The following is a 27,598-nucleotide window of genomic DNA, read 5'->3' on the forward strand; positions in this document are numbered from 1 at the left end:
AAGGGTAGCTTTGTAGCATTTTTTTTTTTCTCTTCCCCATCCTAACTTTTTGTATTCTGGGATTTTAAGCCACCAGCTGAGTATCTGACAGATACAGCTTTCTCAACCGGATGGGTCCTAAATCGTCCTGTGTTAGCACAACAGGTGTTCGTTTATCTGTACATTTGCTGAAATAGTCCTTACTGTTGGAAAGTTTTACTCCTTCTTCCTTACAATTCAATAGGGAAATGCCTCAAAAGGCTTTTTTTTTTTAAATGCCACAAAAATACTCTACTACCATGGTTCACATCTTTCCAGCATAAGCCTGTTTTCAAATGGAAGATGTTTTGGTTTTCATATTATTTGGAATAAGGAAAAGTGCCAGTGCTTAGAATTATTGTAAATGAACTCCTGGGATATTGTACCTATCATAGGACATAAACTGAAGCCTACATTCCTTTTGTAATGCAGAATGAGACAAAATATATAATCAGTTTATATGCTTATAACTGCATTTGTGGCACGCTTGGAAATTAATACACCAGGGAAAAATGTTTTTGAAAGTCTCTCTTAAATAGTAATTTCCATCTGTGCTAAACGGCAAGGTTGGAAAAGAGAATGTTGGTTCATTGGCATTTGTTCTATTTTTTTTTAAGTTGTCTACAGAAATAGATTATCCTTCTCCCAAAGGTATCTTAGCTCAGTCAACAAGGACTCCTTTTTATTGATCTTTTATGGTCTGTACAGACAGTTCCATTCATCCAGCCAGTTAGGTGGTTGCTCTAACAGGAACAGTATACAGCATATTTTTCCACTTGACATTCTACCCAATAACATTCATAAAAACATGTATGAAGGGAAATGTTAATATGAACCAACCGTAAAACAAGACCTCATTGTAATTTTAAATTCCTGTGGTTTTGATGTGTTATAACTGCCTTTATAACTTCTGGTTAGAGATTAGTAGGAGAGGTTGCCAACAGATAATTAAGGTTACCAAATTGTATACTCAAATTATCTCAAAATAGAAGGCTAGTATTTTTCAGTAGTCTAGAAAGCATGGTAAGCAAATAATGCTTTGTGTCACTATGTCCTTATCCTGTGAATATTTTTACTTTGTCCACCTTCAGAAAGTTTTGGTTTTGAAAGAGGTCAAGTGTCTACCAGGTGCTACTGCCAGCGGAGACAAGAAGCGTATTCTTAAGATAGTCAAGAATGCCAGCAAGGACTGTGATGTTGATTCTATTATACATCTTGGTACAAATGATCTGTCCAAGAAGGATGTACTTTCTGTTCAGAAAGACTTCCAGAGCTTGGACTTCCGGTTTGAAGGACTTCGGCGACAGACAGAAATCCATGTTCGTGCACAGTTTCTGTCTGGGCTCGCCACTGGAGCGCCCCGAGCCGGCTGGTTTCGGGGCTAAGCCACTCCGTAGAGGTGGTGAAGAGGGGGGAGACCACCAGCAGGGTTGAGGAGAGCCGCATCTCTCCTCCTCAGCTGGCCATTACTCCCTTTCTCAAAGGCAGTTGCAGCGGTGGTCAGAAATGGCCACCATAAAGAAGAACTCGACTGGAAAAGAATGTGCAGGAGGAAGATAAGAAGTGAAAGTTTTGGCTGACCGGGTTAAATTGTAAAAGCAACAATTAAGGTACCCTTTAATTTAAACTTACAAAAAAATAACATCGCACCCAAAGAAGAGTTGGAAGCAGTGAAGGAAAGTGAAAAGGGAAAGGTTTGGCTTTTTTCTTCTTCTTTCTCCTTCCCTATTCTGACGACTAAGAGACTTAAATAAGAAATTGGAAAAATCCGCTTTGACATCAATAGGCAATTAAGCTGAAAATAAAACAAAATGCCAAAGGGATAATAAAGATTTCTGGACATTAAAATTTTTATTTTTCATAAGCAGGAAGGGAGAGAAAAAGAATAAGGGCAGGATCTGGAAGAGGGAGAAGACTGCCTGTAATTAAAAAGAATCTACAGTAAAACTTCAACAAGATTTCTAAAAAATACATTTTAACTGAAACTTGGCAACTAAATAGTAACCCCAGGAAGAGAAAGTGAAAAAAAAAAGAGCAGAAAAGAAAGCTTGCGTGTATTTGGATTATTTAGTGATCTTTGGGTTTTTGGTTATTATATTTGAATGACTAAAATCAATCGGGTGGTTATTTAAAAATTTATACAATGGCACCACTTCTGGATGAATTGAAAATGGAACTTAAAAAGTACAAAGAAGATGCACAAGAAGGGAAGGGTTCTTTTGGCTTTGTTTTTCAATTCTTAGAAATAGAGATTTGGAGCTATGAGAAACAACAAGATACGACTGCAAAACAAGAAGACTGGAACAAAGAAGAAGCCATCTTTAATGAACAAGCAATTCTATGTCGGGAAGAAAAAGGAAAGAGAGGAAAGAGAATGGAGAATTTAAGACTAAAAAAAACAACCAAAGAAAAGAAAAATAATTTGAAAAATAAGTATAATACTGGAAAGCAACAGAAAAGGGGAATACAGAAGAGAGAAATAGAGGTAGAGAGACAAGGGGGTAAAAAGGGGAGAGAGAAGAAGAGAGGGAAGAAGGAAAGGAAAAGAAATTACAAAGGACAAGATATAGAGAAACAGGACCTATTTAGAGATAATGGGTGAAAATCTAACTGAAAAAGGGATTCTGTAAAGGTACACAAGATTGTATTGTTATATTAGTAATAGAAGTAACTTTAGAAAATTGGAAACAATATATGATTAAAATGAGGGATAAAATAGTGTAATTTAGTGAAACCTTTGTGAATAAAATAAGTGAAATAAAATAAATGAGAAAATTGAATTAGGAAGGAACGGGAACATTTTAAGTAGTTAATGTTTTATAAAATATAAGTGAAGGGGGAGGAATTAACTATGGAAAGCTTATAATTGTTCCCATAGAAGTATGATATTTAATTGAAAAGTAATGTTAAAGATGTTAAGACTTTAATGAATATTAATATTAATGATAGAATTGAATTGGAATGGAATGTTGTTTTAATTATATACATTTATAATTTTTTCTTTTTTTAAGAATACAGCGTGTATTTTAAGAATGTACCAAGCAGAATCTGAATGGAAGTTATGTATTATATTGAATGTTACAACTTTAGGGAAAAGATATAAAGGCGTCATACTCCAATCAGTAACTACAGGAGAAATTTTGTTTAATGAGAAATAGATAGATAATTGAAACAGGACAAACAAAAAATATAAATACAATGATTTGAATTGAGATGAGATAATTAAAATAAAATTGAGAAAATTAAAAGAGGGGAGAAGCTATGCAGAAAATGTAAAATAGTAATAAGATATGGAATAGAATATAAAAATGAGCATGAACCTGAATTTGTGTCTGTACAAAGAAATGTAACCCGGGATTACGCTACTTTCAAAAAAGATGTTTTATTTGTATTCTTTTTAAAACTCAAGTAAAATTTACCAAAAAGAAAGAAAGAAAGAAAGACTTCCAGAGCTTGGGGTATGAACTTAGCTGTAGGCTTATCTTTTCAGAGGTTCTACTAGTATACAAGGAACAAAAAGGGAAAGGGCAGCGTGTAGCAGAGTTTAATGTGTGGCTAAAGGAGTGATGTAAAAGGGAAGGCTTTGGTTTTATTAGTCATGATGTCTGCAGCTGATCCAATGAAAAACTACAAAAGAGATGGTTTGCATCCATCAAAGAAAGGGACTGAGATACTTGGCATTAAATTCACAGATTTCCTGGATAAACATTTAAACTGAACAGCGGGGACACAGAATTAATGGATCCAAAACATTTCTGTCCACAGCAACCTAAAACTAATAAGGATACCAGTGCATGCAAAATAGTTTGTGCAGATAAGATTATCAACCTTGATGCCAACCAAAACCAAGTATTTAATAGTGAGTGCCATACCAAGTGCATTAATCAAACAGGTGGCAAGAAAGTAGGGGGAGGCAGGCACAACACAGGTTACAGAGACAGTAAACACAGTGTCAGACATAAAGATCTCAAGTGCCTATATACAAATGCACAAAGACTGGAGAACAAACTGGGTGAACTCGAACTAAGAATACATGAAGGTAAATATGATATAGTTGGAATAACAGAAACTTGGTGGGATGAAACCCATATCTGGAACATACTGGTAGAAGGATACAAACTATTAAAAAAACAGACCCCATAAAAGAGGAGGTGGAGTTGCACTGTGTGTAAAGGACCACTGTATTGCTACAGAAATGCATGAAACTAAAGATGAAAACCTCCTAGAATGCATATGGGTCAATATAAAAGAAAAAAAATGACATGGCCATAGGTGTATATTATAGGCCACCCAATCCTGCAGAAAAAAATAGATGTCCTTTTTGCCAGCCAACTAACAAACATATGCAGGAAACACACAACAATAGTAATGGGAGACTTCAATTATCCTGATATCAATTGGAAAACTAATTCTGCACCAAGTGAGAAATCAAATAAGTTCCTAACCAACCTAGCTGACAACTTTGTTGTCCAAAAGGTAGAGAGTGAAACTAGAGGGACAGCCATATTGGACTTAATTCTTACAAACAGAGAAAAAATGATAGAGGGAGTTGCAACTGCAGGAACCTTGGGTGAGGGTGACCATGTCATACTAGAATTCAACATAACAAACACAAGCAACAGAACATAATGACACCAGAGTCTTGGATTTTAAAAGAGGTGAATTCAATAAACTCAGAGAGAACTTGGGAAAGATTCCATGGATGAAAATCCTAAAGGGGAAAACAACTCAAGAATCTTGGGAAACTCTAAAAAGTATGATCGTAGAAGCCCAGACCAGCACAATGCCACTGAGAAAGAAAAACAAGAAATCCAAGAAGAAACCAGCATAACTGTACAAAGATCTCTCTGGCAAATTGAAAGAAAAAAAGGACAAGTACAAAAAATGGAAAGAAGGACGTACAATTAAGGCAGAATATCAGCAGATAGCCAGAATCTGCAAAGACGAAGTCAGGATAGCAAAGGCTCAGAATGAACAAAGACTTGCAACTAAAGTCAAAGATAATAAAAAAAGTTTCTTCCATCTTATAAATAACAAGAAAAAATCAAGGAAACAGCTGGTCCACTAAAAGGAAGTAACAGGCAACAGAGAGAAAGCAGAACTGCTTAACTCATTCTTTACATCTGTCTTCACGCAAAAAGAAACTATAGCTCAACCCACCAAAAACCTAACTGTAAAAGACAGACCAGAAATAAAAGTTAAAATAAGCAAAAAAAACAGTAAGCGAACACCTGTCTGATCTTGATGAAAACAAATCACCGGGGCCTGATGGATTACATCCCAGAGCCAGTGCGCCATATCTTTCAAAAGTCCTGGAGCACCGGGGAACTACCAGAGGACTGGAAAAGAGCTGATGTGGTTCCCATCTTCAAAAAAGGGAAAAAAAATAACAGACCCAGGAAACTATAGACCAATCAGCCTAACATCAATACCCGGGAAGATACTGGAAAAGATAATAAAAAAACAGATCTGCCAACATCTAGAAACAAGTAAAGTAATAACTAGCAGTCAGCATGGGTTTGTTAAAAACAGATCATGATAAACCAATCTTATTTCATTCTTCAACACAGTGACTAAATTAGTAGACCAGAAAAATACTGTGGACATAATAGATTTCAGCAAAGCATTCGACAAAGTAGACCACAACCTACTTCTTAGTAAACTAGAAAAAAGTGGAATAGATAGCACCACCACTAGATGGACTCGCAACTGGCTGACAAACCGTACTCAGCAAGTAGTCCTTAATGGGTCTAAGTCTACATGGAGGGAAGTAAGCAGTGGGGTGCCACAAGGTTCCGTCTTTGGCCCAGTATTCTTCAATATCTTCATTAATGACTTAGATGAGGGAATAGAAGGGGAACTTACCAAATTTGCAGATGATACTAAGCTGGCAGGAATAGCTAACACCCAAGAAGATAGGCTCAAGATCCAGATGGATCTTGACAGACTAGAACACTGGGCCGTATCTAACAAAATGAAATTCAATGTAGAGAAAAGTAAAGTCCTACACTTAGGCAAGAAAAACCAAAAGTACACATACAGACTGGGTGAAACCAGGCTCAATAGCAGTAGTTGTGAGAGGGATCTTGGAGTCTTAGTGGACAACCAGCTAAATATGAGCCAGCAGTGTGCAGCAGCAGCCAAAAAAGCTAATGCAATCCTAAGTTGTATTAACAGAGGGATACAGTCAAGATCAAGGGAAGTACTAATACCACTCTATAAAGCCTTAGTAAGACCACACCTAGAGTACAGCATCCAGTTTTGGTCACCACATTATAAAAAAGATGTTGAGACTCTAGAAAAAGTACAGAGAAGAGCAACCAGGATGATTAGGGGACTGGAGACTAAAACATATGAAGAACGGTTACAGGAACTTGGCTTGGCTAGTCTAGTGAAGAGAAGGATCAAGGGGAGACATGATAAAGGTCTTCTAATATTTGAGGGACTGCCATAGAGAGGAAGGGGTCAAGCTATTTTCTAAAGCGCCTGTAGGCCAGACAAGGAATAATGGATAGAAACTGAACAAGGAGAGATTTAACCTGGAAATAAGGAGAAACTTTCTGACAGTGAGCACAATCAACCAATGGAACAGCTTGCCCTCGAAAGTTGTGGGAGCGCCATCACTTGAGACTTTCAAGAAGAGATTGGACTCCCATCTGTCAGAAATGGTGTAGGATCTCCCGCTTGGGCGGGGGGGTTGGACTAGATGACCTACAAGGTCCCTTCCAACTCTTATTATCTGTTATCTGTTAAGTCTCTGAACCTTCCAAACTACTGTAAGAAAAGCATTTTCTCTGTTTCCTTTCCTTTTCCTCAATCTAACATTGCTTCTTGTTTGCCTGTTAGTTGTCGCCACGCTGCCATCGCCAATTACTTTGGAGATGATGTTCCCCAATGTAACAGAAGCTGTGATTACTGTAAGAATCCAGTAGCAGTGAAGAAGCAAGTAGAAGCATTACAGCATAGCACCAAAAGTTGGAGCAGAACCTATATTGGACCTTCTGCTTCATCTTGGAATGCCTGTGATCCTGAGCTATATGGAGGAGGAAAGCGAGGTTGGGGTGGCTTTGAAAGGTAAGTCTGCATTAACTAACTGGGGAGATGCATTTTTGGGGGGCCAATGTTGTTAGTGACAAATAAGAACTGTTCTTCTCTTTTTTTCCTTTTGGTAACTTTAATGATTCTCCTGACTAAGGAGGATAAAAGTTGAGAGTTTTTTCTGCGTAAGTGGGCTAAAGTAATGACCTCAAAAACTACAGCTTCTTCATGAATCTCACTTCAATAGATTACACAATTACTCTTTGAAAGTCAAAAGGATCAAGAACAAGGAGGATAAGAAATATATATTGTTTTAAATTGTTATAGAAATGCTTTTTACGTGTTTAAATGTAATTATGCAATTCTCTTAATACAAATGTAAAACTGGATCTCAGAATGTGTTGAGTTGTGTAAACCTGTTGCAAGTAAAAGTTGGTGTTCTCCCTTGTGGGGCTGCACAGTGATTCTGCCTTATTTCTATTTCCTTGCTTAAGGGAAGGCTGCAGGCCTTAAAAACAAAGTAGGGAGATGGAACATGTCCGTGTCCATCTGGTAAGATAATCATGCACATGCTCCCCAAATTGACTTTAAGTTAGGGTTAGGGTTAACCCTCAAAACTGTTCAGAAAAAAACGACAGTTTTTTAAAATAACAATCTGCCAACTGTTGTTGGTAAAAAGATGATTTCATAATTTCTGTTGGAAAATTAAGCATACAGTCTGCATCCCTTTCTTCCTGTGAGTGAGAGTAAGATCCAAGTGTTTAGCTTAACAGCTTACTCTAATATTTGTTTTTAATCTTTGCAGCACACTAGATGGAAGTTAACAGCATTTTCTTACATTACATAGTTATACAAAATTGTTTCCATTGTGTTTGTGCTGGGACAGGCAGTATGTGACCCAGACATTATTTTAATAGAGATCCCATCAACCTTCATCAGCTGTCATGCTGGCTAAGTTAGTGAACCTCTGAGTAGGCTTGAAATTTGAATTCCAGTTTGAATTTGAAACACATTGTCCATCATGGTTCCATAGTTTATTCAATCTTGTTTATACAAGGATCCACGATCCTGATGCTCAGTCCTAATGCCTAGAATATTGGGCTTTAATCCTAATTTAAGATTTGATACAATTTTACATGACTCTCCTGTTCAACTTCCAACTCTTTCTGAGTTACTATTCAGCTATGATGAAGATACCAGGAGTGTGGGTGCAGTTAATGAGGACAGCCAGAAAAAGGAATGGAACATTTTCTATAACAAACAGATGAAGTTGCGCAGGGTAAGTGGAAGGGCTTTCTATAGAAGATAGAGCCTCACCTACATAGCCTGCCTGAGGATTCGTAGGAGTGAATTATGTAACTTGAATGTGATCACTTGCTGCTTTTTCCCAAACATTAGTTAATTGAATGTGTGAGTCGTTAAGTGTATGAGATATTTCACGAAGAGGAAGGCCACGAGAGGCCTAGTGCTTTCCTCAACCAGCTGAGATATCTCATGCTTCCCACCCCCACCATCCTGCCCAACTGGGTCACTTACCTGACGTAGATCTGGATGATCAATGGAGCTATCTGCTCTCCAGCTTCTCTGCTGCGATTTCATCTTGAGCAAAGGCTTTCCAAGGCCTACAGGGACGAGAGATTGCGTTCCTATAGGCTCCAGTCATTTTTGCAAAAAGCCTTTGCCAATGACAAGAGAGCCTGGGAGGAGTTCGCGTCCCTCCAGGCCTCTATTCTTGTTGGCAAAGGACTTGAGGAAAAGCTTTTGCCAACAAGGCCATGAGGGGTGCGCGCATCCTTCTGGCCTCTGTTCTCGTCAGCAAAAGCCTTTCCTCAAGTCCTTTGCCAACAAGAATGGAGGCCTGGTGGGACGCGAACCCCTCTCAGGCTCTCTTCTCATCGGCAAAGAGAACAAAAGGCTTTGCAAATGGAGGGAAGGCTTTGATGCTACAGGCCTTGCCTCCATCTGCAAAGCCTGTTGTTGCAGATCTCATTTAGGCCTCCATTTGCAGAGAACAGAAGGCTAAAGTAAAGGGAGATCATGCGAGATCAGTAGCGTGAGATCTTGCGTTGTTGATATCACATGATCTTGTGGTACTTTAGGCCACCATTCTCTGCAAACCGAAGGCCTGAAGCAGGCCAAGAAACCGAAGGCTTGCTAATTCTTTGCAAGGTGAGTATCCACAGGCTTAGTGCCTATGGAGACCCAGCTTGGGAAATGGAGGGGTGACGAATAGGCAGGACAAATATTCTAGCGGCTCTGTAGTCATTTATGTGAACTACTGCTGTGGTGATGCAATATTCGTAATTTCGCGACTGTTGTAAATACTTGGGGGGGGTATGTTGTAACTTTGAACGGTCACTAAGTGAATTGTCATAACTCAAGGGTTACCTAAACATCAAAAGCATGTTTGGATTGAATATATTTGAATCCAGGTGCGCTTCCTAAGAAGTAAGCCACATTGAGTTCAACTAAACTTACTCCCAAGAAAATACAGGTAGTCCTGAATTTACAGCCACAATTGAACCCAAAATTATATTAAGTGAGAATTTGTTAAGTGAGTTTTGCCCCATTTCATGACCTTTCTTGCCAGAGTTGTGTCGTGAATCACTGCAGTTGATAAGTGAGTAACCTGGTTGTTATGTGAATCTGGCTTTCCCATTGATTTTGTCAGAAGGTTGCAAAAAGTGATCACAAGACCCCGGGATGCTGCAATGGTCATAGCCAGTTGCCAAGCATCTGAATTTTGATCACATGATCATGGGGATGCTGCAAAGGTTGTAACTGAAAAATAGTCATGAGTCACTTTTTTCAGTACCCTTGTAACTTCAAACTGTCACTAATTGAACCGTTGTAAATCGAGGACTATCTGTAAGACTTCAGAATTGATCCAAAATATTAAGACGAAACCTTGTACAAATACTAATAGGAAGAAAGCCATTCAGTTCCTTTAAAAACTGGATATAATTCTGGCTTTTCCCTCTTGCTAAGAGAATCATATTGTGGGGGCACCTATTGTGCTTCATCACAGATATATGTGTCTTTTGGTAGAACCATATAGTGTACTTGAGCAAGAGTGGGATTTTGCCTTTATTTTGTTTTGTTTTTAAATTGAGATTGTTGAGGATTGTTTCTGGGCTTAGAGTACAAACAGCAGGCATCAAAGAGAGTAGTTTGTATTTAAAAATCAGACATTAAAGTGGGCAAGATGACCTAAAACCACAGAGATTTTGTGACTAATGGCCATTTCACAAGAATTTGCCCACTTTGAAAATGTTTCATTTATTGTTATTTATTGTTATTTACTTTTTTCTAATGTACTGTCTCTATGGATCAGTTAAATTAATTAAATTTTAATGTACTTTTTGTAAATATTGTTGTAAATATATCATTAAGAGCCTATTAGAGGAGCCACCATTCTTGAATTCCTAGCTCATTTCCTATTTTAAAATAGTGGGAAATCTTGCCACTGAATTTGGACAGCATAGTGAGAATTGTTTAATTTTATTTATTCATTTATACCTGTGTTTCTTATTTTTATAAATAACTCGAGGCAGTAAACATACATAATACTCCTTCCTCCTCCTATTTTTCCCACAGCAACAAACCTGTGAGGTGGGTTGAGCTGAGAAAGTAACTGGCCCAAAGCCATTCAGCTGGCTTTCGTGCCTAATGGGGGACTAGAACTTACAGTCTTCTGATTTCTAGCCTGGTCTTAACCCATAGGCCAAACACAGATCTCAACTCAAGGATAAGAAGAATAGGGTTTCTTCACATGTGAGACAATTTTAAATTATTTCTGCTTCTAAGCACTTTCTTGAGTGGTTTCTATATGACTAGAATATTATCTAGTAATATTCATCCAAAATTTATTTATAGAAGTCAGAAAATGTAGATGAAGATACTGTATATGATAAGTTTAACAGTAATTCTACTTTAACCAGCGAAAGATAAAATACCGTAATTGCCACATAAGTTGGGGGCACTATTGTTATTAACCTGAATCCTGTTAATTAGCCTAAGTAACCAAATTTGGTTTAAAATATTTTTTAAAATATTTAAATGCATTGATTTTTTGAGTTCAAATTTCAGATTCTTAGTTAAGTTTTAGCATGCAACATTTTTAAAAACATTTCATATGGTCATTTGAAATTTGTTGTTTCTGTTTAACTTTAATTTCCATCTTTTTATATCTTTAGGGCAGAGAATCTGAAAATGATAACTTTGTTCTTCCGGGTAAATATTATTTCACATATCAGTTTTGGATGGGTGTTTTTGAGGAATTGTCAGTCATTACAGCCTGTATAATAGTTTAGCCTGTAAGATAAAGGGATTCAATCACAGCAGCAATGGGTGCTATATTGGAAGATTGAAGGACCAGGTGGGGATAGTGTGCCCAGAAGATCTGTCTATGAGGATGCATAATCAGTCAATGCTTTAATCTTCATGAACTCTAATATGAGGGCTAGTTTGATAGAATTAGAAACAAATAACCTGAAATTAATGATAGTTTACAGTAATGAAGAACAGGTGGAAACTGTTCATCCTGCTCAAAAAGGAGATGCTTCTAGCCTCTTTAGCACACAGGTAGAAGAAAAAGGTGCAAAAATTTGAACTTTGATTTAATTATAAATGGAATTTTCATTTTATACATAGTAGTTGCTGGAATTCTTAGTTTTTCTGTTTACTGTAGGCCTGCAACATTTATAAATTTAATATCTACCAGCAGAAGATTGTTTAATGGATATTAGAATGCTATTTGCTCTTGGTATATGACATTACTGACCCCAGGATTCCATGTTGGACTGAACTACAGATAGTATTATTGCCTATGAAGAGCTCCTTGCTAAAGCATTTGGATTTAAGCCCAACACTGTCACAAATAGCTAAATCATATTTTCATTAGCACTTTCCTCAGTGCCAAATACCATTCTGGAAATCTGTGATAAATACATATGTTTGATTAATAATGGCGCTTGGACATCATGTAAATGTGTTTTAGAGCTATCTCATTATGAGTAAGATGAAGTACAAGATAACGTAATTGGTTCTGTAACTTAGGTGGCATTTAAAAATATGGAGAGGAAAAAAAAAACCTGCCACTCCTTTAATTGGCCTCAGAATGGCTTTTATGCTATTGAAAATTTCAGAGATAATCAAAAACATATGAGCAAAATAATGCATAATAAATAGTGGGTAAATGTCAGTAAAATGATACACTTTCATTATGATCTACCCCAGTGATAATATAACTGGCAGATTTCCAGATAGCTAATAAGATGTATCCTCATCACATACACCAACCAACAGGATGTACAGTTATTCTTCCCATTTGTGAAAAGTTTGACAACATATTAGAATTTATTAACTTAACTTGTGTATTTGCTCCTTTTGGTAGATACTGATTGTCCCTTGAAGGATGCAGCCAGTAGGAAAATTGCTAAAATTACAGTAAAGGTAAGTGGAATTTTTTTCAAGGCAGGTTATTTTAATACAATCTACTTATTATTTGTTGTCAACTGCTTAAGTTCTGATATTCAAATTGAAGAGTAAGTGAAGAAAAATATAGCACAGATATGTTTCCTAGATAAAGTTAGGATCAATCAAAATCTAGGTGAGACACCTCTTCAGTGCAACTCTGTCTCTTTACAGTACTTTGTGAGTAGTGTACAAATGTCAGCATATTGCACCCAACAATCTGGACCCCATTTTACCACCCTCAGAAGAATGGAAAGCTGAGTCAACTGCTGACAGTGGGCAGAGTCAACCTGCAGTACTACATTCTATCCACTGCGCCACCAGATGCTCTTATACATGGAATTTTAAAAGCAAGAGAGAAATGTTTTAATATCAGATGTGCTTAATAATGTAGAAAGATTTCTAAAAGTTCTTTCTGCTTACTTGGTTTTATACTAGTGGAGCAAATCTCCCTATTCAGTAAAAGAAAATCTATGTGCTGTTCCCCTGAATTTTTATGATGTGATGAGGATTCAGATACCCTTCTTTCACTGCTTCTTCCACATCCAGACCTAAAGAACCATAGTAAGTCTTAGCCCCAGCTTTCACGTAATGCAGTTTAGTTCATTCTGAACTACTTATCTCCAATATGATATAACGTTCACACCCAGGTATTGATTTTAAGCTTTAAAGTGTCTTCCTGGTTGTTTTTTTATTAATACCTGTGCATTATTTGAACTTCATGAGTGGTCTAGAGACCATTTTGTAATCCGCACCAAAAAAAAAAAAATGTTCAGGGAGTGCTTTAAATGTATTTTCAGAGTTCCATAAATAAATTTGTATTTCTTTTTCTGATTTTTTTAAACTTGTCTTAGCTGTTCAGACCACAGTATTGACTTCTCCAGTCCTTATCATCCCAACTCTGTGAAACCTTTTTATTTATACCCTGAAACATGTTTTTAAAAAAATCAGTTAATGATATTGTAATTTGTCATACATATCCTGATTTTGATGAATACACCAAACAATTATTGTATTGGGTTCTTTCTTACTTCATTTTAGGCCTGGGTTAATCTTTTTAAAGAAAAAGCTTAATAAGCAAAACATAGACCTTGACTGTAATACTGTAACCCCAACTCCTGGAACAATTATTAGGATAGCAGGACAGATATGATCCTGGAAATTATCCTGCTGCACATACATGGTTTCACTTTTGGCAAGGAGCACACTTCCATATGTCCTCTTTTTATTTTAGGCTCGAGAACACTGCCTTAGGATGCTGGAAGAAGCATTGATCACCAACCAGCAAGCAACACCAGTTACAGATAGGTAGATCTAATCCAATTTGGTGGAAGAGTCCCAGAGCTCCCTTTGGATCCTTTTTCTCCCTGCCCTCAGACAAGTTAAGGGCACAGATGCAGACCAAATATAAGAGCTCTATACTACATAGAAGGACTACCGTGTTATAAGAGCTTCAGCTGTAGTTTCATCCAGCCTTTCCTTCATGGCCCTTGCAAGGGACACATGCAGGTGAAATTTTTGGATAGGGAAGGACACATACTTGTTTCAGTTTCAAATTTCAATATGTTGATTTGTCAGATTTTCTGTTAGTCTTAAAAGAGCTAAGGAAACAAATCACTTCTGTGGGGAATTTTTTGTGCTATTTCTCTTGCTATTTTTGTTCTCAAGTTGCCCTGGGATTTGTTTTTCTTCTTGAAAGGCAGTCTATAAATGAGTAAACTTGCATATCGCTGCCATATTTTGAACCATGGAAAAATTTAAGAGTATTTGCACAAGTCACACAAAATGTCATCATGCTTAAGTTTAAAGCTCTAAATATGCATATTCTTAGGGATGACTATGTTGGTTCTCCAGCAAATGCCATTGTTGGAATCCAAGTATTTAGTTATGTGGTCGTTTTTTTATTACTGGGTGAACCTTTTTCTTAACCGAATGTGATTATCTGAATGACCCAAGTATATTTGCATCTTTTCTTCTGTGATCTAAATACTGCAATTCCTTTTGTTTCCACCAGAGGATAGCAGTGTACTATAAAAATACACCATACTGCAAAAAAGAAAAAGAAAAAAATAAGCAGGTTAGAAGTACTTTTGCAATAAATTAGAAATATTGAAATGAAAAATATAACTTTGAGTTACTGTTTTTTGTCTCCTTCTTTGGGGAAGAATAGTCAATTGCCACTAGTATTTTTGCATTCAGGCAATAATTTGGAACTGCCAACTGTCGCAATATGGATTCTACAATGACACCTCTTATAAGAAAGTATGGAACATTTCCTTTGTATTGGGAGAAATACCTTTGTCCACTGATTCTCAAACTATGGGTCTGTTTTAGTTCAGGTTTTCTAGCGTGTGCTGTAGAGATGGAATATGAAGCTTTCCGGACCAATAAGATGGCAAACCTATACAAGGCATCAGTTCTAAAGAAGGTAATAAACAGTTGTGGAGATTGACATTGTGGGCCAGAGTTCTCTGATAGCTGGATTTCTTGAAACATATGGTCATAAAGGAAAAAGGTGGTGCGTTTGCTGTTGTCCTGTAGATCTTCAACAGAATGCAGAATCGGTAATAATCAAGATTTCTAGCAGTTTTTAAATCAAGCATTGAATATCTTCTCAAGAATGTATGCTTTGAAATAGTATCTGTGTCAGCAGTACAGCTGTCCCTCATTCATTTCTGAACAGCCCTTCTTTAAGACTATATAGTTGCAGCAACAGAATAAAATTTCACAAAGGATTAAAGGGGTGGGGGACCTACTTCTTCTATAAATGTTGGCAGAGCCTTCTAGTCAAATGAAAGTGCACAAGTGGCTTGGGATATCTAGAAAAATCCATCGCTTCAGCAGCTGAAGGCGTTGCTCTCTTTTGCATGCTTTGGAAGCCATTCTCTAACACTGAGAATGGAGACTTGCATTGCACGACTCTCCCTGTGGGTAGCTCTATAACAGGAGTGTCAAACTGGCAGCCCACAGGCTGGATGTGTCATGCACAGGCCTCACCCACCCCAGCTCTGCAAACGGGAAAATTTTTGCAAAATGTCATGTGACAGCAATGTGACACAGCAAGTTTGACACCTGTGCTCTTTAAGGATCCGATGTGTACATAAGTGTCAGTTTCAGTGGCAAGACCTTCCTCTCAGAGGTAGAGAAGAAGCACCATTGACCAAAAATTAGTAACAATTCTGCACTCAACTTCTAGTGCTCCTCTGTAATTTCTAGGATCTTGCTTCATTTTGGATAAGTACAGTATAAATAAGCGGCTTGAAAGACAGGCACCTAAAGGTTTGCTGCCTCCTCCTTGAAATTGCCCCACTCTCAGAGGTTGATGCTGCAGACCGTGTCCCAATTATGGATTGCTCTTTGATTGTTTGGCACTACAGTGGAATCTTAAATACAACTTGAACTTAAATTTGTCCCATAATTCACTGATCATTATTGTTCTAAAGATTTTGTTGTTTTCTTTGTTAATTTCTCACATTCCTATATTTAAGACTAGGATAGGATATGCATTTTAAAAGGGGGGAGTGCATCTCTTTTGAATGATTCATTGTAAAGCCAGAACTTTGTTTTGGACAAAATAAGGGGAGAAAAGTCCATGCTATCTGTGCTCAAGACATCTGAATGAGAGTTCAGACAAGGGAGGAATAGTTGAAGGTTAATCCAGGTGAGATTGTTAGAACCTGATTGGGAATGATGGTAACGCTACATTAATTGGTTTGCATAAGAAAAGCCTAATTCCTCAACATTTCCTTATATGGATTTCCTGCTTGTTGCAACTACGGATAATCCTTGCTTAACAGCCACTCATTCAGCAACCGTTTGAATTTATGACAGTGCTGATCAAGCAATAGTTATGACTGATGCTTGTACTCAGGTCAGCCGCAGTATCCCACAATAACAGGTTCACCATGTGCAACCTTCTTTCCTGGCTTCCTACAAGCAGAGTCAATAGGGGGAGTCAGCAGGAGGTCACAGGAAGTGACCACGTAAAGTCCTTGCTTAACACCCATTTGCTTAATAATGGCAACCAGAGGTGCCAGATGTTCGGTCACAAAGCGGTGCAGTGACTTGATGTTGTGCTTTATGACTGTGTCGGTTAGCAGTAGAAATTCCAATGTTGGTGACTATTTAGACTAAATGAGGACTAGTATATTGAAACAAACACAATACAGTACCGGAGACAGAGAATCCTCTGGATAGCCCTCTTTACTCTGTCCCTTTTTTCAATAAAGGTCACAGAAATTAACAAAGCTTCCAAAAATGGGGAATTGTACGTTCTCCCAGACTTGGGAATCAGTGACTATCCCAAGATGAAAGGTGAACCAACTACTACACATGATGACGTCTTCTGTCAAGCATCCAAAGTGAATACTGTAAGTGCTATAAACCTTTTGTTTATAATTCATTATTGGGTAGGTGATTTTGCAACAGATTTTGTTTGATGCATAATTACCTTGAGTTTTCAGAAATCCCTTTGTTATACTTGCCATATAGCCCCAAAGGTGTTTTTTCAAGGGGCAACTGGACTTTCTGGTTTTTCTTTGAAGATATTTCACTTCTCATCCAAGAAGCTTCTTCAGCTCTTTTGAAGCTTCTTGGACGAAAAGCAAAACATCTTCAAAGAAAAACAAGAACTCCAGTTGCCTCTTGAAAAAGCACCTTTGGGACAACCATGATCTGGATGAATCTCCATAGACATTTGCCATATAGGAAAAATATCTATCCATGTACTACTACAATTCTCTTTCTTATAACCTTGAACTGGCCAAAATGGTACACCATAGGGCAAAACTTTTTGGAATAAGGTTAGTGGCTAACTTTTAGAATGCATCCAAAATCTGGGATCCATGATTCCCATAGAATGGAAATTTGGCAAATTTTATACAACATTTTATGACATAAAAATTAACATCAAACAGTGTATGACGTAATACAAAATGTCATAAAACATTTCCTGGGCTTCCTGTTGGTCTGCGCTCTACACTTCAACATGGGCTATTTTCAAGGCAGATACATGTCTCTGAATGCATCCCAATTTTTCCAGTGAAGGCAGTACATTAGTTCTCTCGTTGAAGGCATTGAGAAATCTAAGGAGGAAATAACTCTGCAAGGATGACACAAAGCTATCACATGTTGTCTAGTATATTACTATTACATTCTCCTGTTTGTTTGTGTGTAACTTTAACTGGCCAAAATTGTGCATCATATGGAATAGTTTTTGAACCAAAATACTCCAAATGGGATAACTTACAGAGTGCATTCAAAATCCAAAACCCATAATTCCCCTGAAATTGAAATTTGGCAAATTTTCTAAAACCTAATGACCTAATACAAAATACAAAACCTTTCCCTGTGGCCCTGATGTTTGACTGGGCGATACAATTCAACATGGGCTATCTTCAAGACAGATTCATCTCTGAATATTTCCCTGAATTTTTAAAAATGTTTCCTGTGAAGGCAGCGTATTAGATGCTCTGCATGCATTAGAAATAAAAAAAGATCGTAAATGATTGTGCTTTTGATTTCAAATTTTCTTAGGCAAGTTTAAATGATTTAAAAATCTAACTACTTTTCATCTCTTTCCCCAAGTTCAAACCCAAGAGAATGGGGATTGGATTTCGAAGGATGTCTGGCATGTTCCAGTCTGCTTCAGAGGTTCTATCTGCTAAGGAAGGAGATGACATTAATGTTATAAAAGAGGAAATGGACTCAAACTGGAAGGAGGACAGTAGCTGTGGTCCCAAGGCTTTGGATGTGGATGACATTCTCGATAAGGAGGAAGCAACCAACAAAATATGCAAAAAAGGTGGTGAATCCCCTGAAAAGAAAGAACAGCATGACACTGCTGAGGCTGTCACCGCCTTAGCAATTAGTCCTGAAAAGAGAAAACCTACTAAGAAGCAGTTGCTGTTGGCAGAAGCCGCTAGGAAAGAATCTCAGAACATCTCCAAATTCTTCTCCATCCCCAAAGCAGGATGTCAAGTCAAGGCTTCAGAAAATGATTTGGCAGAAGAGAACATCAACTGTCTCAATGAACTGCCTCAGTTTCCCTCCCGAAGAGCCTGTGACGTGAAAGCTGAACCTCCAGAAACTGCTACTGTCTTTAAAGAACTATCGAGTTCATCCCCCCCAAAAGAGCAGGAATCCAAGAATATAGAAAATATGCCTTTGAGCAGTCAAAGATTAGGGAGGGAGTACTCATACTCAGGATCAAGTTTTGAAAATCTAAAGTGAGATATGTTTTTCTTTGCCTCTCAGTTATTACTTTTTTTGAAGTTAGGATAGACAGTGGGCAGTTGAATAGAAGCAATGATTCAACTATAGTTTCTCCAGTCAAATTTGAGATTGTTGTAATCACATTGGAGAAGCAATTGAATTTAAGCATGTTGCTCATCCTGAGAGTTGACACAGGTTGTATGAGTACACCTGAAGGTGAAAAAGCTAAACCTTATCTATATTTGGATTGAAATTGAGCAGAAGGATAGCTCAGTATGTAGATATTGGAGATCTAAGTGTAGGCTAATTTTAGGCACTTCTTCCTTTGTCCCCATAAAGATGTAACATTGTTCTTACAAGATGTATGTATCTGTTATACTTTTTTTTTTCTTGAAGGGCGGAATTTTTGGTTGAAGAAGATACAACCAATGATTGTGAATATCTTAATGGAAAAAGACCAGGATCAGCTGAAGTGAGTTATATTTTATTAAAATTGCCTGTCTCTCTATCCATCCATATATACACACAAAGGGAGGGAGAGAGGGAGGGAGAGAAAGGGAGGGAGGGAGAGAGATAAAGAGTCATATAGAGGGATGGGCCCCAGAGTTGATAACAGGAATATAGGAGTGAATAGGAAGTAGCAAGTGAAATGATTTCTGTTTGCCTGAACTAATTTCAAATGACATTTGCAGTGAGGCCAACTAAGATTCAGGTGGCAATTTAATAAATTGATAAATACATGATGCTTCATCCAAGAGAAGTCAGTTTCTTCTTTATAGAATTTGTCTCTAGTGCTAACCACCAAATGACAGTGACATCAAGGCTGTCTGACTTAATTAATTAATGTAATTAATTGGTCATGCATCTGAAGTATATGACTGTGAGTGGGGAAAGAGAAGAGTATATAATATATACGTATACAGAAAATAAAACACACAGCAGACAGAAAAATAATAAAAATAGCTATTAACACAAACAGGATTTTGTGTGGGTTACTTCTAGAATTTAATGCTAACACTATATTGGTTTCATTGCATTGCATTTTAGTGATACACAAATCAGTGTTAACATCATACTTGGGAACTGGCCTTCTTTCGGTTTATTTTTGACTGTTCCTATTTTTAATGAGTAAATAGTATTCATTTCTTTTCTCGAACAAAGATTGTCCTCTTTTGATCATGTAATAGCAGAATGTGGGCAATGACTAATATGACATCTTGCCTTAGAAGATATGTAGACAAAAAAGTATTTGTTAGTCTTGTTGCTTTTATCTGGTCCAAATTAAAGCAAAGGGTCAAACAGAGTAGAGGAAGAGATGTGATTAGCACTGAAGATTTTGTGCTTGTTAATTTGTGTTCCTGGTTATCTGTTTGATCCTTTGCTTCAGACTATTAAGGAGGATTCAGAAAAGACTTCAGAAAAGTCATGATAATTTCCTTTGATGAGTGTATATCTTTTGAGATGATGATGCATCTTCACTGAGAAATGTAGATAACAAAGGAATATTCTGTTGTGTTTTGTTGGGCCTGCCTGCCAAATTTCTGTCTCTATCTTGAAGAGGTTTCCATTGTACCTTTTGTTTATAAAAGTTATTTAACAAGATATAACTGAGTTATTTCCAAAAGAAATTAAAACTAAAAAAAGCTGTTAACACTTTTTTGATAGTGACCTTCCTGATTAATTATATAATGAATCTTCATATATTACTAAGTGAAAATATTAGATATTTTAAAAAGAAACTAGTTTTGTTAACCTGCTTCACAAAATTTTATGTTGTTTCTTGTTGTATCTGTCAGTGTTACTGGCTTTTTTTTTTTAGATCTGTCATTTGGTTTGGACTGATCAATTAAGAAAAACAAATCTTATCATAACCGTATAGAATTAGTGAAATACCCTGTATGATTATTGCCATATTTATTTTTTGTTGTTATTAACAAAAACATTAAGTAACATTAAAATGTGTTCTGTTGTACATTAGTGCCTTTAAATAATTAAAACTAAAAATTAAAAGTTCCAGAATTATGAGTTGTTATGGAGAGACACCTTGTTCCATATGGGAATTATTTGTTTGAGAAGAAGTGACTTCCTATTTTCTTTTACGACTGTGATAAGTACAAATGAAAATTCAATTTTTACTCTGTCATTATGGCATTACTTAACATTTTTATAGGGACACTGTGAATCAGTGGCTAAGACGCTGAGCTTGTCTGTCAGAAAGATCAGCAGTTTGGTGGTTCAAATCCTTAGTGCAGTGTAACGGAGTGAGCTCCCGTTACTTGTCCCAGCTTCTGCCAACCTAGCAATTCGAAAGCAGGTAAAAATGCAAGTAGAAAAGTAGGGATCACTTTGATGGGAAGGTAACAACATTTCGTGCGCCTTCAGCATTTAGTCATGCCAGCCACATGACCACAGAGACATCTTCAGACAGCTCTTTGGCTTTGTAATGGAGATGAGCACTGCCCTCTAAAGCTGTTGTGATGACCCAGAGTATATCAGAAATATATATAACAAAACCCAAAACCTAACTAAAAGTCCTTTAATGCCTTCAACTTGGCTTCACTGTTTAATTGTTCACAGTGGAGGAGTAAACTATTTTCAAAATAACTTTTCAAAGGAAAGAAACAGTTCAAATTCAAAGAGCTGATAACGAAGCAAAACCCAAAAACAAACCTCATTGAATAAAGTTCCACGACAGACCACGATAGATAATTGCCAACTTCAAGAAGATAACCAGGGACAGTCCGTTGGAAGAACACCAACCAAGATAAACCTCCTTTAGGAATAAAACACTAAATTGTCTCCAGCGTCTGTTAGCAAGCAGGTCCAAACTCTCATGCAGGTCTCACACCTGCAACCCATGAAGAGGATCATGGCCCTCTCCCCCCCGAGTAGACCACGTTTTACCCTGATCCTCTCCTCCCTGCATGCCCTAGGATGGACAGGGGATGGGCCTGGGTCCTCCTCTGACTGCTCAGAGTCAGTCTCCACCAGGGGCATGACGGCTGCAAACGACTAGCATGTATGTGCAAGGAGAACCTTGACCTTTTAACATTTTTATAACTTTTTTTTGCACTTTTGCTTTTTGTCTTTTTCTCATTTCCCCCCCCTCTCTTTATTTTAAATACTGAATTAGTTCTTGCTATTTTCCATCTTTTTTTTCTTTCAAACTTTAGTAAAGATACAAAAAAGAAATAAGGTGGTTTTTTTTCCTTCTGCTTCTCGAATTAAGAAATCAGATCCCATTATCATCTCTTGACGCAGGCAATGTTGAGGGTTAAGTTGTAAATCATATAGACAAAAAACATGTGTTTCTTGTATTTCTGGAAGGCTGCTTAGGTTTAGCCATGTAAAGTTGCTTTAAAGGATTTCTGTTTCTGCCTTTCCAGGACCTGGAAAGCCCTGCTGAAAAGAGGCTACGGATGATGAACAAGTCCTCCATTTTGTCACAGTCAGAGGGGAAAGCTGATAGGCTGGCAAAAAAGAAAGTCACTTTTGACCCAAATTTATCACAGGATGATAAAGAAGGGACCACGAGAGCCATCCAGCCACATTCTAAAACATTGTCGCTTAAGGAAACAGCAAATATTGTTGTAAAATATTTGACTCCTTTCTACAAAAGTGGGAAATTTGCATCTAAGGTGGGTTATGAAGTATTTAATTCCCTCCCCCTCCTCCTCCTCTGTTTGATTTATGTTTCCCGATCAGTTAAAGCCTCCATGGTGACACAAAAGTTAGGTATGAAATGCTGTTGCAGACGCTATCTAAGGAAATGCATGGGAAATATAATTTCCACAGTCGTGTCATCTGACTCTTTGTCCTATAGGATGGGGATGGGTCAGTGCTGGATAGAGCTAAGATTATTATTATTATTTTCCTGCCACTGTATTCCAGTGAAATAAGCACAGTACTTTCAAACAATTGCATGTATTTAACTTGCTTTCTTTATGAGCAGACAGCACTGTCCTCCATTTATAATTTTTCCGTCTTTCCCCATTACTTCCATCAACTACTAACAAAACACATTCAAGGGGAATAATGTAAAATAGCAGCAGCGTTTCGGGATAGGTAAGTAATAGTAAGTAGGGACATGCAAATTGTGACATCACAAAAGGTTCCACCCTAGAACAAAACATTTCATGTGACCCAGAACTAATCTGACCTCAAAATGGGCTTCTCCAAATAAGCAGTTTAACAAATTGGAACCCTCTTGAGCAGAGCTGTCAAACTTCATGGCCCACGGGCCAGCTGCGTCATGCGCTGTCCACGCCCGTTCCCGGTTTAGCGAATGGGAAAAAAGTCTCGATACATCATATGACGACATGAGTTTGACACCTCTGCTCTTGAGTGTCTTGTTGCGACTCCCATTCCATGGTTGAACAGCCCACTTCAAAGCCGGAGCCTTTCACCAAATAATGTTTTGCACATCACGTAGAAGCCCACTGCCTGGAAGCGCCTTCTCAGTTGTCGTTTTCATTCATTGAGGAATATGCATGTAAGTCAGCAGTTTATTCCTCTACAAGACATTGATGTCTGCATGAACCTCTCTTATCAGTTCAGCTGTTCTTCTGATCTCACTTACAGGTGATTGTGCATTTAATCAGAATGGTAACATCACTAGAGCTACTTTGCTTTCTTACCAGGACAAAAATGTTGAATTCTATACTTGCTACTCTACCACAAGGATAAAGAGTATACTGCAGTATGTCCAGTAAAGGCTTCTATGAGTTGGAGTCGGCCCAGATTACTTCAGCACAATCTATTGGATAGGGAACAACCTATTTATTGCTTGCTTATTCATTTAAAATATGCAAAATACTGATATATCTAGTGATACCTCCCTTAGCACATACCAGACCCTATCTAGCATGGATCAAAGCAAACCACCAATATCAAGCATCTGTTTTATTTCCAGTAATGCTTCTAGGGTCTAGTATAATTCTTAGAAAATAACAATGGCAGGTGACAACCCTGTGCTTTTTAGATATACCTAACTCCTCAAGAGAACAAGGCAAAGATAAAACATGTGGTAGAAAACACTGAAAGTTTGAGTGATTGGCAGGGAGCAACTTCCCAGGGTGCCTTCTGGCTACCTCATTAAGGGGAGTCATTGTATAAGACAGATTCTCAAAATTAAAAAATCCAAATCCCTTGTAGATCCCTGGATCTAATACTATTATACCCTTATACTGGTCATTATAATACAAGCATCTAATTCAGGCCTGGGCCTTTTATGGCCTCTGGGCCACCTTCGGCTTTTGGCTGTCCCCGTCCAGCCCGCATGAGGTCAGTTGGAACTTAGAAATCAAATGTAAATAAGCAGGAGACAAAGCTAAGTCAGGTTCAACTCTGTGCAGTTGCCCTGCGCTCGCTCCTTCAGTCAATTGACAGGTGTAGTGGGGTAGGAGGGGTGGGGAGACGTAGCACTTTTCGGCTCCTGCATTGTACTCGCCCCTTAAATGAAGCAACCGGAGGCATTGAAGTGATTTGAGGACATCAGATCAGTTCGGCTCTTCACCACAGTCTCAGTTTCTCATGTGGGCCCTTGGGAAGATTAATTGCCCATCCCTGATCTAGCAGAACATGGAATTTATTTTAGTTTCACAGCCTTGGCTGACTTGTGATGTCTAATTGTTTGCCCAGGCACCTATTTGAATCACAAGATACCATGTTCCCTATTGTATGATAAACAGAGCACCTTAATTACGAGGCTGCCCAGCTGGGCATCAATTACTTTGTCTTGTACAGAAGCACAAGAGTTAGATATTAATGAGGGAATTGCATTCCATGATGCTTATTCTGCTCCCTTATCTCTTACCTGGCAGGATTTGTTCAAGGGATTTGCTCGACACCTCTCTCATTTGTTGGCTGCAGATAAAAGTAGTTTCCGCAAAACAGGTGAGTTGCCAAATAAAGGATGGGGTGAAGGAATGTCTTGTGCTTTGTCCCTCATATTTGGCAAAATGGTTGACTTGTAGAGATCTCTAATTTTCAGCTCCTTGTTTTGGTATGGGGGAGATAGGGTATAGTTAAGCTTGTAGTATTTTTGATATAATGGAAATGTTTGAAAATGTTTGTGTTGTTGATAAAGTATAGGAATTGGAGATATATATGACTTTCAGTAATTGGAGATTGTTTTCTGCACATTTTCCTTGCTCACCATTAGCTCACTTTTATTCATTTATTTATTTATTAGCCCCTCATATCCTGGATATAAATTGTTTCAACTTCTACCCTCAAAACGACGCTATAGAGCATTGCACACCAGAATAACTAGATACAAGGACATTTTCCTCCCATTGCCATAACTCTGCTAAACAACTAATTCCCACAACACTGTCAAACTATTTAGTAAGACTGTATTACTATTATTATTGTCATCTTTCCTATTACCTATCTCCCTTTCTACTTATGACTATAACTTTGTTGCTTGTAACTTTACAATTTATATTGTTTCAATTCATTTCCTAGTATGATTTTTGTTGATTGCTTATTTAGTATCCTATGACTCAGTAAGTGTTGTACCTTATAATTTATAATGAATGTATTTTTATAATGACTATAATCATGATTTATCACTTATTGCTTGTATGTACGCTGAGAACTTGTGCACCAAAGACAAATTCTTTGGTGTCCAATCACATTTGGCCTATAAAGAATTCTATTCTTAACGTTATTCTCACCACATTCTGTGTCCTACCATGTACTGTTGACTGTATTTTGCAAATGCCGTTTGAGCCAAAAGGCACAATTTGCATTTGGTAATTAATGAAAGGTGTGATAAATAAACTGTGATTAAGAATGTCATTACCTCAGGTGGCACTCTTTCTGTTTTCAGTGAAAGAAGAAGCGCAGAGGCAGATCAAGACATTTTTCAAAAGACGGGGCAAGTGTGAAAGCGAAACAGACTGGCAGGAGCTGACCACTTTTGAAACGTGACTCATGAAAGGCCCTGCTTCGTTTTGCTGGTTGTGACAGAAGACTGTTGTCTCTCCAAGTTTCACTGTAGCTACACTTTGTAACGATGCAATGAAAGGGCAGCCCACTTTCTTCTTCTAGCAAGTATGAGTGAACTGAATTTTATTATTTGGCTAGGCATATGATTATGACTGGAGAGTCTCCAGTCTTTTAATACAGATTTTACTGGCAGCTGCCTTAAATAGAAGACATGCATTTGCCTCAGTCAGGATTTCTTTGCTGTGAGAGTAAAGTGTTAGAGAGTACTTTGGGGAAGACCAGTTAATTTATAACTGAAAGGAAACCCGGAAGAGTTATTTTGGCCAAAGCTCTTTAGATTTCTGTTATTTTATGGTATTGACGTGTTTCTTTTATTCCAAAAGTGTTCCCTTACACCAGAATATTTTTTAAAAAAATTAAAGCTAACAAAATGTGCTGAGTTGACTGGGCAGCATATTGACAGAATTTTCCCTGAGTTAGTAATATAATAACAAATTAAATGCAGCAACTTAAGGGCATAGCAACCAGTACTAATTAAACACATATAAGAGAGACTTCCAATGTAGGCAACAGGAACTATTTTGATGCTTAAACTTTCCTACATTATTTTCATTCCCAATTACTGCTCCAGTAACCCTGCTCTCCTGTGAAGTTCCAAATGTGCATTGAAGGAATTCTGTCCTCCTTCTGCATCATCTGTCAGTATTTGCTTTTTGTACTTAAGCTCTCTGATAGGTGTTAGTGTAAGTTTCCTTCATCTCCCACCAGTATGACCAGGGTCTTTGTTGGCTGGGAACATTGGAAGTTATCCTTTAGACTGGGTTTGGGAAGAAAGTTATGGTGCAAAAATGTTATTTTTAAGGAGAGAATTAATATTGTGTCTTGCTTCTGTTCCTAGTTGACATGTCTTTCTTTATCCAAGAAGGACTATACACACCTATTGTGGCTAGAAATGTCTAGTTAGGAACAGACTTTTCTTTTCATAAAACTCAGGAATAAAGGTCAACAATACCTCCCTTCCCAAAGATTCTGTTCTTCTATATTAATCGAAAGGAAATGCCTGATATATTTAAGGAATATTGCCATTGCAGTAACAGTGCACATTGCTCTAAAATTATGTAGTTTTAATATTTTACATTGCATTTTTATTTTTGCATATGGAGTAAATTCTAGACCCTTAAAGAAGATAATTCTTCACAAACATTTTCAGTTGATTCTTGCAAGGCTGTTACACAGATTATTTGTATGGTGAGGAGCTGTAACATTTTGAGGAACTCTTGGGTTTGCCCCACTATAAACATGGGTTTGTTGTACTAAAATGCTTTTAGGTAAATAATATAAAATTAGCACTTTAAAATATGAAAAATGTGAGAAATTATCAACTACTGTAGTAGTCTCCAATTCCCACCTTGAAATTGAGTTGCTTCAAATAGTTTTGTTTTCAGGCAAGAAAAAAAAATATTACAGCCTGCTCACATTCCCTATCATAAGTAGAGAAATAAATGTGCATTTGAAAGAAATGAGATAATTCTTTTCATATGTCACATACTTAAAAGCCATACTACTGTATTGTGCCTCCCATCTGGACCTAACTTGTAACTCAGTATTATGGCAAAGTGACCCAGAGCTTATAAGGAAAAGGCTCCTTTATTGATATTTAAGAGAAACTGAATATATTTGGGGATTCTTGGTTAAAATAGTAGTTTTTATCATTATTGTTTTTTGACCCGTGCCTTAGATCTGTCCCTAGAAAAGCCACTGATCTTTCTGATGTTGAGAACTGACAGACAAAGACAGAATTGTGGAAGAGATCTTCAAATTTGCTTCTGCTGGAGAAATAGGCTTTGTAACTTTAAAGGTACATGGCAAGCTGCTAATAAAATTAATGTTAAAGATGTTA

General features: G+C 37.4%; 1 protein-coding gene across 3 annotated transcripts in view; it reads left to right on the plus strand.

Annotated features, from left to right (window-relative positions):
* RECQL5 (RecQ like helicase 5) overlaps window positions 1-27,598 on the plus strand; it is a 68,889-nt gene extending 41,291 nt beyond the window's left edge. For 2 of the 3 annotated variants that reach the window (XM_026701988.2, XM_087924869.1), the window contains 12 exons: window positions 6,865-7,092; window positions 8,239-8,335; window positions 11,253-11,289; window positions 12,452-12,510; window positions 13,766-13,839; window positions 14,866-14,959; window positions 16,761-16,901; window positions 18,118-18,758; window positions 19,141-19,216; window positions 22,131-22,382; window positions 24,567-24,639; window positions 25,580-27,598. In XM_026701988.2, coding sequence (XP_026557773.1) covers window positions 6,865-7,092; window positions 8,239-8,335; window positions 11,253-11,289; window positions 12,452-12,510; window positions 13,766-13,839; window positions 14,866-14,959; window positions 16,761-16,901; window positions 18,118-18,758; window positions 19,141-19,216; window positions 22,131-22,382; window positions 24,567-24,639; window positions 25,580-25,680 — 1,873 coding nt within the window. In that variant the 3' untranslated portion in view covers window positions 25,681-27,598. Of the gene's footprint in view, window positions 1-6,864; window positions 7,093-8,238; window positions 8,336-11,252; window positions 11,290-12,451; window positions 12,511-13,765; window positions 13,840-14,865; window positions 14,960-16,760; window positions 16,902-18,117; window positions 18,759-19,140; window positions 19,217-22,130; window positions 22,383-24,566; window positions 24,640-24,937; window positions 25,093-25,579 lie in introns of all 3 variants that reach the window. The other variant, XR_015741804.1, reaches the window with a different exon arrangement.

The sequence above is a fragment of the Pseudonaja textilis genome, chromosome 2 (assembly GCF_049901715.1).
Source record: "Pseudonaja textilis isolate UNSWEBS1 chromosome 2, rPseTex1.2, whole genome shotgun sequence".
NCBI classification, from domain to species: domain Eukaryota; kingdom Metazoa; phylum Chordata; class Lepidosauria; order Squamata; family Elapidae; genus Pseudonaja; species Pseudonaja textilis.